Source organism: Sphaerodactylus townsendi, linkage group LG11 (genome assembly GCF_021028975.2).
Source record: "Sphaerodactylus townsendi isolate TG3544 linkage group LG11, MPM_Stown_v2.3, whole genome shotgun sequence".
Classification (NCBI taxonomy): domain Eukaryota; kingdom Metazoa; phylum Chordata; class Lepidosauria; order Squamata; family Sphaerodactylidae; genus Sphaerodactylus; species Sphaerodactylus townsendi.
In genome coordinates, this window is record NC_059435.1 from 22,757,519 (window position 1) to 22,769,344 (window position 11,826).

Here is an 11,826-nt window from a genome sequence, read left to right on the forward strand (position 1 = left end):
CGTAATATTGTAGCTATTCTTGGTCAGTAATCGTTCATCCTAAAGGAATGCTGATTACCTCAATTACAGTGGAGAAGAAATAATAAAGCAGCTTATCTGTACAATTTAAACAATATTTAATTGGTTGGGGCAGATGAAATGTTTGTGTATAATCAACAGTCACCTCTCAGGTGACTTGCTGCATTGTGAATAGCCTACTCACTTTTCCTACGCTGTTCAGTGTTCAACTGCAGACAAGCCTCTGTGGTCTCACCTATGTTGACTCTATGATCTGTTCCAAATCTATCAGTGTATCAGTAAAGGTTCGTGGGTACTGTATAGTGTGTGGAGTTTTGTACCTCAGAGCTTAGGAAATGAGGAAATAGAAAGGAGGAAATAGGTTTTCTTATACTACCATAAGTTGAAAATTCGTGGCATCTCAAGTTTATAATCTGTTTATAATATCTTTGAGCATCTTGAAAAGCCAAGATAAAGCATATTCCTTGATATGCAACTAAATATAGTACATATTTGGTCATTAACTTTCAACATGGTACAACAGTAATTACATGGTGGTTCACATCCTTGCCAATTACAAGGTGCCGATAGGTACAAGATACAATGTGATGTAGTAGTTAGACTGTTAGACTTCGGTTCAAGCCCCAGTCTGTCATGGAACTTGTTGGGTGACTTTTGGCCAGTTCCTCTCACATTCTTATGTACCTACCAGAATGGTTGTGAGGGAAGGGAAAGGAGATCTCCTATATGCTACTTTGAGCTCTTTGGACAAAGGGCAGGATAATAAATGAACAAGACGAGCTCTCGGGAAAATGAATAAAGCTACTTTAAGGAAGGTATGTTAATACTGGACCATTAATGGCCACATGTGCAAATGTGGAAATGTTAATGTCTTTGTAAAATTAATATCCATTTCTAATTTTATCTCTTCTAGATGCCTGAATTTCAGAAAAAGACTGTCCATATCAAGGACCCAGAAAGAGTAGAAGAAATTATCTGTGGCCTTATTAAAGGTGGCGCTGCCAAACTTCAGGTGAAACACAAAGCATACTTGTAGAATTAAAAATCATGTTTTCGGGTGTTGTGGGTTTTCCGGGTTGTATGGCTGTGTTCCAGTACCATTTTCTCCTGACATTTCACCTGCTTCTGTGGCTGGCATCTTCGCTCTGAAATGTCAGGAGAAAATGCTACTGGAACCCACAACACCCTAGTGATTCTGGCCAGGAAAGCCTTCAACAAAATCATGTTTTAGTTTATGGAGAAAAACTAAGAACTTTTAAAGAGAGGACTCAAAAATCGTAACTATTTCTTGAGTTATACAATTTATTTTAATATTCTCAGTAAATGCCCCCCTCCAATTCAGATATGTAATTTAATCATTTTCAATAGTTCCTAGACTAATTCATGATTTTAGCACAGTGTTACTGAATATGTCATATTTGGTATATGTCTTTCTTTTAAATGTAATTTAATATTAATATATGGTTTGTAACTGGCTTCTTCATTTTTACAGATAATTACAGACTTTGATATGACATTAAGCAGATTTTCCTACAATGGCAAAAGATGTCCATCGTGTCATAGTAGGTATCACATAAGAAGTTTTTAATCAAAATGTAGTTGTCTGATACATTGTAACACATAGTTATACTTCAAAGTAGAGATTAGAATTGCAATAAAAGACAGCATTTGAGATCCAGAAAATGTTCTACACATAACACACATTCCAGCTATTTGGGCTGGTACCCTTGGAATTTTGTTACCTTCCCCAGCAGTTTATTCCGTGGCTCATTTTTGACATTGCATTTTATTTTATGTAAAACTGATTGTACACACAGTTCAGTGCTATTCTCAGTTTATGCACATGATAACTTGAACAATTCTGCAAGAGTCTAATGGGCAGACGTCTTTCTTTAGTGACAGGCATTAGAGTTGGTAACCTGCGATTTAAAGGTGGCTCAGATTTGTTCCCAGTTGTGTCTTGCCAGTTTCAGTATACAGCCTATTACTATCTCTGCTAGCTTCTGAACAGGTTGAAACAATTGCATAGCAGAAAGCAGATAGGAATTTTGCATTGGTTTGGATCCGATGGTGGTGTTCCTTCAGCACGGGTTCTTTCCTCCAGCAAAAGGAGCCTTCTGCCAGAGAGGAGCACCTCCGCTTGAGGAAGAGATCCACAAGATCTCCCAGCTTTTGTTCTGCATAGTTTCTCCTGATAACTTTGTGAATGTCTTTCAGACATCATTGACAACTGCAAATTCATCACAGATGAATGTCGTAAAAAGGTAATCTGATAATATTCTTCTTGTATTTTAGTTTTTCTTACTGCTCGATTCTTTGCTAACTTTATCTTTTGAAGTAAACTTACAGTTAATGTAGACTATTATGGAGCAAGTTATTTCCTAGCTCTTGAATGGTAGATTAAAGTTGTGTGGAATGTAGTAGTTACCAAACACTCTATCTTTACAAAAACAATTTGCCATATTTCTCTGCCCAATTAGCTATGAATGCGTAGCAAAACAGGCTTCAAATGTTAGCGCTCATTCTGATAACAAATGTGATGGTTCCTTGCATATCAGTAGGAAAACAAAACAGGACCAACCACAGACAAGACAGTGGTTTCTGCATAAAAGTACAAAAGCTGTAACTTGTTTTTTTCCAGTTGCTGCAACTGAAAGAAATATATTATGCCATTGAAATTGACCCCAATCTTACAATTGAAGAGAAGTATCCTTACATGGTTGAGTGGTGAGTTTATGAAAGGTGACTGACTGCCTCCCTGTAAGGGTTAATATGGCTAATCCTAACATGGGAATTAGGTGATAAATTTGATTAATGGAGCCCATTTTTTTACTTTTCTGTGTTGCTGCATTCTGCTTTCAGATTGAATTCTGAAACTGCATATGACAGAAATGGTGCTTTACTTTCTCTGGTTAGTCAATAGAAGCAGTTTAATGCACACTGTTATGTGCAAGAGATTCATACCACATTGTTTGGAGCAAAATTTCAGAGGATTGCTGCTGAGCTGTAGTCTTATGTACATGGGAGTTTCTAAGCTTCACCCCCCCTCCCCCCACTTCCTTCTGATAGCTTTCTTTAAGTAGCTTCAGCAGAGGTGTAGCTGGGCCATATTGTGCCCAGTGCAGCACCCTGCCACACACACTCTTACCTTAGTTCAGCCTGAAAGTGCAGAGTGGGAAAAGCAGCCTGTTCACTTGAGGCTGAAAACGGCCTGGTGGGAACTATACTTCCCAGGAGACCTTGGGACTCACAAAGGAGCTGTTAACTGTGGTTTATACAACCTACAGTGCAATCCACAGCGTGGGGCTGAAACTATTGTGGGAACCCCATGCCAATGCAGGTGGCCCTTACACCAGTGCAAAGGGCAGATATGTTGTGGAGGGGGGGGGGGCGATCATTTGCATTGATGGCTTAGCACCATGCAGCTCTGCAGCGGCCAAATGTGGAAGCTGCTTATGTTTGCACTCTCTGCCACAGGGCTGGCACTGGTGGGACAGTCTAGGGACATTCCCAGGATGGAGCTGAATTTAGCTGGCTTCCACAGGGGTTTCGGCCCAAAACCACCTCCTACACAGTCCAGCAACTTATACCACAGTGGCGTAGGAGGTTAAGAGCTCGTGTATCTAATCTGGAGAAACCGGGTTTGATTTCCAGCTCTGCTGCCTGAGCTGTGGAGGCTTATCTGGGGAATCCAGATTAGCCTGTACACTCCCACACATGCCAGCTGGGTGACCTTAACACAGCTTCTCGGAGCTCTCTCAGCCCCACCTACCTCACAGGGTGTTTGTTGTGAGGGGGGAAGGGCAAGGAGATTGTAAGCCCCTTTGAGTCTCCTGCAGGAGAGAAAGGGGGGTTATAAATCCAAACTCCTCTTCTTCTTTTTCTAATGTCGTGTAGCCCATTGGGTTTTTTAAGTTGGCCAAGTAGTTTTTCAGTTTTCTATTCTTGCTGTGCTGTCTGAAACACTTTACGAGGCAGCACAGCTGTGCCACAGCAGCACTGTCCCTGGGCACCATGGAACTGCACACACACACACACACACACGGATTGCATAGCTAGTTCCGTTGTCCCTGTTTCTAGTAGAAAACTTCTGAAACTGCCTTAAGCATAGTGGCCAAGTAAGCAGTTATCTACAATAGCATTTAATGCCAGCTCTTTGAAATACTGCAAACTTGGAAGTTAGAATGTTACAAGTGGGGACCTGCAAGAAACTGGTGGGAGCGACCATCCCATTCCCCTCACTTTTGTTTCCTCTCATCTCTTCCCTACTCCTTAGTTTCTCACTCTTTCTCCATCCCTCTTCTCTCTCTCTCTCTCTCTCTCTCTCTCTCTCTCTCTCTCCTCCATACTCATCATTTTCCCTCTTTCTCTGCCTCCCACACCCCAGTCACTGTTCCCTTTGCTGTCGCTACAGTGCTTGATGCGGCTTCCTTCACTCCATTGCCACTGAGGCTTCCCACCATCATCACAGCTCTCAGTGGTGAACCTGCACATTTCCCAGGGGGTCTGCTAAGGCTTCCCCCACCCACTAGGCTCATCCACAGAGGAGAAGGAAGAAGTAAGAGCACTGTGCTTGCTCAGACAATGCTTTTAGTTTTGGGGGATTAAGCCCTCTTTTTATTTTTTTAGTTTCAGGTTTTTGGGGGTTTTTTTGCAAACATGGAGGGACTCCCAAGATTGTAGAAGTCTCTTATTTAGATACCTGCAGATGGGGTCCTATTTTTACTGTTGGATATATAAGCCTGAACCCCACAAAGACTTGAGGAACATATCTCACCTTCCCCTCCCTATTTCCTCTTTCCCTCTACTGAAAGTCCTCCCATTTCCCTGCTTCCCACCCAACAGTCAACCTACATTTATTTGCCCGTACGTATGTTCAGCTTTCCTTTTCCCTGCAGCAGCCTCTACCTAGGAAAACTATGGCCCAGTTGTGTAGTTCCGACTACTCGGCCGGGCTCACTTGCATGATAAAGAACTTTCAAGGACTTTGGGGGCACCTCACTTTCCCCTGTAACCTTTTCCCTGCACTCTTTCTTCTGTTCCTTTTCCTGGGCACCCTCCTGTCCTCCCCCCTTTCCCTGTCTCATTCCCACCTTCTCAGCCATTCACCAACCAACCTTTTATCTGCCTAACATCTTCCACCATATTTATTATTTATTTCATTTCTAACCCACTTTTCTCCTTAGTGGAGACCAACGCAGCTTACATTATTCTCATCTTCTCCTCTGTAAACACACAACAACCTTCTAAGGTAGGTTAGACTGAAAGCACATGACTTGTCCAAAAACACTCAGTGAGTTTCCGCAGCGAGGATTCAAAGCTGGGAGCTCCCTGACCCTGCTCTACCACACTTGCTTTTATATCAAGCAGCCAAGTTGCTGCCAGGCATGACAGAAATCTGTTCTCCTGGTGAAAATGGCTTCTTTGGCGGGTAGCCTCTATTGCATCCTACCCAGATAAGGCCTTTCCTCCTCTGCAAGCCCTGACCTCCTCAGATTCTATGACAAAATTTCCTAGAATTTCCCAACCTGGAACTATCCAGCCTAGCCAAGTTTGGCCCTAATGAGTTTTCCCTCAAAGATCAAAACAACCCTGGAAGAAGGCCCTGTAGTGGCCACTGAAGGCTTCCATTTCTTAAAGCTACAAGTGTTCCTTTTATCATTTTTCAGTTCTTTAGCCCCACCATCACCCATGTATTGTTTTTAGATTTTCAGTTTTTCTGCAATCCCAGAACATTTTTCAACCATGTAGAAGAATCTATCTTGTCCATTTACAGCTCCATTTAAGTATCCTCAGATTTGGCTATCTTTGCTTTATACAAGTGGGGACCAAAAAGACTCTTCTGAGAGCAGCTGTGCCATTCCCTCACCTTTGATTCTCCCACCCCCCAAATTCTTTCAGTCTTTCTTTCACTTCCCCACACTCTTTTTTACTTTCTGTCTGCTGCCACTCCTTTCTTTCTGCCCCTACCCCATATCATTCTCTCTCTTCTCTCCAGTCATTCTCTCTCTCTTTCCTGATCCCATCATTTTGTCTTTCCAATCCCCCCACTCTGAACAGCTTGGCCACAGCTCCTCTAGCATGACTGCCAAGTTTTCCTCCACCGCCCCCAGGCCAGCTGTGGCTGTTTTATTTTCAAGGGAATCCCCATTGTTGTTTTACATCAGGTTTTTCTGCAAACGAAGGACATCCTCCAAGTTAGCAAAAACATCAGTTTAGTGCAGGTGTGGCCCCAATTCTTGGATCTAGATATCTGCTGATAGGGGGCACACTTGGAAATTGTATCTAGATGCTATGATATGATGCAACTATGATATGATGTACTTTTCACGGTACATTTTTAAAGAATAGTTTGAGAACTGGCTTTGTCTGGTATATCTAATATTTTTGGTTGTATATTCAACAAATTCTTATTATTTTAAAACACACAACTCAAATTTTGTTTTAATGTGTATTCTTCTATGTATGACAGAATAAATTTTCAGTTTATGTGCTTAAGCATAAAATGTGAACTTCGTTTTCATTTTTAATTTTAGGTATAATAAATCACATGCTTTGCTCATTGAACAAGCACTGCCAAAGGACAAGTTTGCAGAGATTGTGAGGGAGTCGGATGTTATGCTAAAGTAAGCAAGCTTCTTTCTAGTAGACCGTTTCTTTGTGGTTTCAGAGGTACTATGTAATACCACTTCAGGAGGAAATCGTTTTGCTGATACTTTCAGAAATTAGAAGCTGTGCCAAATATCGTATGCTCATATGTGTTCCACTAAGGCCCAGTTATGCGACTGTTGTGGAAAGAAGTTGCTTCCATGTAGTCGAGACTTGGATTTATCGTGTAACTCCTGTATACAAGAACTCACTATGGGAAATAGAGGTGACATGGTTATGTACCCAGTCAACCAGTATGAACCAGTTATTTCATCACAGTGGTAATATGAAAGCTGGACATTTTAAAAATGTATTTATATATTTATTAAATTTATATCCCGCCCTATTCCTGCAGGGCTCAGGGCAGGTCACAACATAAGTAAGATGTCTTCAGCAATCTTTTACATAGCTACACCTAAGGAGAAATCGATTTGAGGATGTTCGTGCATATTTGTAATTTTCATTTCCATAAAAAGCAGCTTGGATATCATTAGTTTCCTTTTAAGTTAACTGTTGTGATCATTAAGTTGTGATAAAGTATTCTTTCACAATTTTCCTTAGCTCAGTACAGTACCTAGAGTTAAGAATGTAACATTTTTATGACTGAGATTGCAATAAAGGACAAGGAATAATTCAAGTGAATAAAATAATCTATAAACAAAAACAAACGAAAGAAAGAAAGAAAGAAAATAATAGCCACTTTGATTTAACACTTTAGATGTTACAATTCAGTTGTAATTTGTAACCTGGTGGCTAAATACTGTATTATTGTATTACTTTCGACCGCTGAGGACGACCAGTTGGCCAAAATGTGTCTGTTTTTAAGGGTCAAAAAAGTGTTCCATTGGTCCCTCTTTGTATTGTAATTGTGATATTATGTAAATAAGGCAGACTATTATTGGCCTTTTGTAAATGTAGATGATTTTAATTTGTAATAAATATATATATGCGTTTTTGATACTTAGCAGCTTTATATTTAGAGGCCCCTAGCTATTCCTTGGCCTTAAAGGCACTTAATACTAGTTTATAGGTTTACGTTTGTTCACCCCTTTTTTGTTTGTTCCAAACAGAAGAATGCCAGATTATTTTGTTTGGGGCACAAGCCCTATTTTCTAACCAGAAAACAGTGATACAGTATCAAGGAGTTGAGCTTGCTTCCAGTATGTCTCCTCAACCAACATATTTACACAGACAATTTCCATTTTGCTTACCCAAAGGATACTTTGTGAAGAAATAGGGTGTGTGTTGGGTGCAAGCTGCAAGACTTACCTGGGTGGAGCAGGGTGGGGCAAGAGGGTGTAGCCAGGGTGGCCTCAGCAACTAGGCGGCTTTGGCAGTCTGCTACAGGGAGGCTCATAATGCAAGGTGGTAGCAAGCAAGCCTGGGCCAGGGAGCGGCAGCTATCTTGGCCCAGGTAGTTAAATTCAGGGTATGGCCATGGAGAACAGGAGGTGGCTATGGTACAGGGGAAAGAAAAGAGGAGAGTTCTGCTTAACCCGTGGAGCTGGTGCTATAGTAAGGAAGATGAAAGAGCTGGGGACTGGCTGGAAAGAGAAGGCACAGAATCAGAAAGGGAAGCCTTACGAGCCACATGGAAAAGGGGGAAAAAGAAAAAAGCTAGAGAGAGAGAAGTGTTGCCTCAGAGAGATTCCTAAGCAAGGAAATAGGTCGCAGTGGTGTGGCTCTAATTCCTTGTAATCTGTTGTAACACTGAGGTGAGTGAAACGAAGTATACCCTCAGGAAACTGGAAATAAAAATCACCTGCTCAAAGAAGCATTGACTGGGCTGGTGCTTTCATGTCCCCACATATGATGTTCTCTTGCCGCCACCCCCCGCTCCCCACCCCCACGGGCATAATTTTTTAAAAGAACACAGATTCATGAGTATGGAGTGGCAGATTTCTGACAAAGCATTTTGAAATATTAATCTCATTGGACTAAGAATTTACTAATTTACTAATGTTCAGAAATATTTTGGAATGTTAGGTTAAAGTACTGTCTTAACAACAAAGGCTTACATGAGGCTTGCATTGCTTGCTTATTCTGCTTTACAGAGAAGGGTATGAGAACTTCTTTGATAAGCTCCATAAGCATAATATTCCTGTATTCATATTTTCTGCTGGAATTGGTGACATCTTAGAAGAAGTCCTCCATCAGGCAGGTGTCTACCATCCCAACATAGAAGTTGTTTCCAATTTCATGGATTTTGATGAGAACGTAAGTATAAAAATCTCTGATAGCAAATTATGTTATATAATATTGTATTATCTAATGTGCAGTTCAAACCCTGAACATATTATATTTGTGGGTTAGCTGACCACCCAAGCAGAAAATGGAAATAACATTTCCTTTTCATGAAGTGAAGTAATTTATGAAAAGAAAAAAGGGTTCCCCAAAAGGTAATGAAAGGTTCTGTTTTCAAATTTAAAAACTAATTGTTCTTTACATGATAAATTGCATATGATTGAAGTACATTGACAAGAACAGAGTTTAAAGTGACATGCTAGCATGCTTACATACCCTTAAAATTTACTTTTGTCTTATTTAACAGGGTGTACTGAAAGGATTTAAAGGGGACCTTATCCATGTTTTCAATAAACATGACGGTGCCTTGAAGAACACAGATTACTTTAAACAGCTAAAAGAAAATAGCAACATCATATTGCTTGGAGACTCCCAAGGAGACTTGACTATGGCAGATGGAGTGACTAATGTTGAGCATATTCTCAAGATCGGGTATCTTAATGATAAAGTAAGTAACATTTTATTGGCAAGCACAAGGTGTGTGATATTGTAAGATACTGAACACTCTTTAACTTCACTGTGTGCTAGGTTTTCACACATTTTATGCTAATTTCTAATTCATAAGCAAAATCAGATTGCTGCCTCAGTGCTGCATGTCTTTACAGTTTGCATTGATTTCCTTGTACTAGCCTCTCTTAATTTGTTAAACTGTTTTATTTACTTGGGATGTGCAGTAGTCAGTGATTGCTATGGCTTTCTTTACTAGCAAGCCCATTTGACTGTGTATGTGTCCTCAAAGTTGCTTACCAGAAAAAATTGAAATCACACCATAAAATGCAAAATTAGTAGTGGAACTTCAAACAGCAGTTAAAGTCAAGGTAAACCAGATAGTGGTGCTAAACCAAAGTCCAGCATCTACCTAAAACCATTATCAAGCACCATCTGAATGTTTCCCTGTCCATTCCCAAATATTTTGTATTAAAATTGTGAATAATGATAAATATCAACCCCATTGTGGGGGGTGGGGGGGAATCCACTGGTGGAAACAGTGTGAGGCCATGCCAATGAATTTGCCTTCCCCGGAACACTTGCTCCAGCAGAGGGGCAAAACCACTGGTGTGTAGCTGCTGCCTCCCTCCCCAGCAGTGGGACACAGCACAGGACACTGGCGCAGTGGGGATGGTCCAGGGAGGTTAGCTCCTTCCTGGCTGTTTGCTGCCTTATGCTGGCATTAGTTAGTTTAGACTTAAGCCATCAAAAAGGCAGCATAAGTCTGTAGAGCCCCATAGAGGCCTCTCAGAAGCTAGGAGGCTTTTTCCATTTGCAGGCTTCCCCCACACTGCTGGCAAGCCTCTCCGGGAGCTGCGGGGCATCCGTGGTACTCCCACCTGGCTGCTTGGATGGGGCTGCCCATCTTGTTGTAATATAGTAAGTAATCTAAAGCCAAAAATAATCTGTATATTGAAGTTCTCTGGTTCTGCATCTTATAGTATAGTTTCAATCTGCATAGAAATTTTATGAGAAAAATATACAGTAATAGTAAAAAAATTTATACTGTTGACATTGGTCTTGCCAAATTATAGCTGTTCCTGGTTTTCTTTAATTCTCAACACTAGGTTGAAGAACTGCTGGAAAAATATATGGACTCCTATGATATTGTTCTGGTGAAGGACGACTCTTTGGATGTGGCCAACTCAATCCTGCAGAAGATTCTGTAACCTGTTTTTTATCAGAATTTGACCTGACCTCATGGAGGCAGATGGACAGAGCAGCCAGCATGTTTGTGCTATCTTCGAATACTAATGTTCATTCTGTTTTCCACGTGACTTGCTTTTTTTTAAAAAAGTAATATACTGCTTCCGCAGACATCTGGAAGCTCCTCTTCTGCTGTTAAATACCATTCAACTTTAATATGCACACCTTATTTATTCTAATAGGATGTATGGATCACTGGAAAAAGGGCTTCTTCAGTTTTTACTTGTGCATAATAAAGGGTCATTTTCAGAATGTGTGCAACTGTGGTAGAAAACATACAAATGTGGTGAATAGCTAAGTATACACTGTTTGACTGTCTGGATCACAGCTCTGTTCATTAAAATTAAGAGTAATGTAACAGGGCAGAGCTTTATAGCTTCCTTACATTATTTTAGAGTACGGACAACAAAATCAACTTTGGAAATTAGTATCTACATTACAATTAACATTAATATCAAAATCTTGCTAGCCAAAATTGGGGGGTAACTAATGCTGCAGCAGATACTATTAGAGGGCTTTACTGTAGTATTTGCACAAGAACGTAGTCCTGGCTCCCCTCACCCCGGCTTGCATCCTAACTGCAGTGAGTGGATTGCCTGTTGTAAAACAGGTCTTTCCTTCTTCAACTCCCTGTGTCCTCCTAAAAAGTTGCTCATGACAGACAGGAAATCACCAGGAATAACATGAAATACATGCTAATATCTTTTGGTTTCACGACCCTTTTTTTATTTAATCTGTCAGTCACAAATTGTAGTAACACTGCAGTAATTTTTCAAGCCAACTATATAGAATATCATTTCAATGTGGCCTTAATGAGATGTAGTATCAGTATAACCATTTTAAATATATACCATGTACTGGTATATTTTTCATCCATTGGATAACATGGAAAGGCAAATGTTTTGAAACCAGAACTATTATATTATTTTTTATTGAGGTGCACCCAATCCATGAGACTTTTCTTTTTCTCTGGCCAATAAGAGACAGACTTCAAAGAAAAATGTCTGGCTTCTCCTCCTTCGTTTCCTCTCTTGTGTTGTTTCAGGAGGATTTGCTCATGGCCATTTTCTTTCTACTGTCCCAGGGACTTGCTCTCCTATAGGTAGCAGTCAAGTCCAAGTATTTTTGTATTATCGAAGACTTTCACGGCCAGAATCACTG

The 11,826-nt window shown here is 40.5% G+C and overlaps 1 protein-coding gene across 5 annotated transcripts in view; it reads left to right on the forward strand.

Moving 5' to 3' along the window:
• Nucleotides 1–11,023, forward strand: part of NT5C3A (5'-nucleotidase, cytosolic IIIA) — a 32,702-nt gene extending 21,679 nt beyond the window's left edge. For all 5 annotated transcript variants that reach the window (XM_048510719.1, XM_048510721.1, XM_048510718.1 and 2 more), the window contains 8 exons: nt 932–1,030; nt 1,511–1,580; nt 2,236–2,282; nt 2,660–2,745; nt 6,555–6,644; nt 8,721–8,883; nt 9,218–9,418; nt 10,527–11,023. In XM_048510719.1, coding sequence (XP_048366676.1) covers nt 932–1,030; nt 1,511–1,580; nt 2,236–2,282; nt 2,660–2,745; nt 6,555–6,644; nt 8,721–8,883; nt 9,218–9,418; nt 10,527–10,628 — 858 coding nt within the window. In that variant the 3' untranslated portion in view covers nt 10,629–11,023. The remainder of the gene's footprint in view (nt 1–931; nt 1,031–1,510; nt 1,581–2,235; nt 2,283–2,659; nt 2,746–6,554; nt 6,645–8,720; nt 8,884–9,217; nt 9,419–10,526) is intronic.
• Nucleotides 11,024–11,826: the final 803 nt, after the last annotated feature.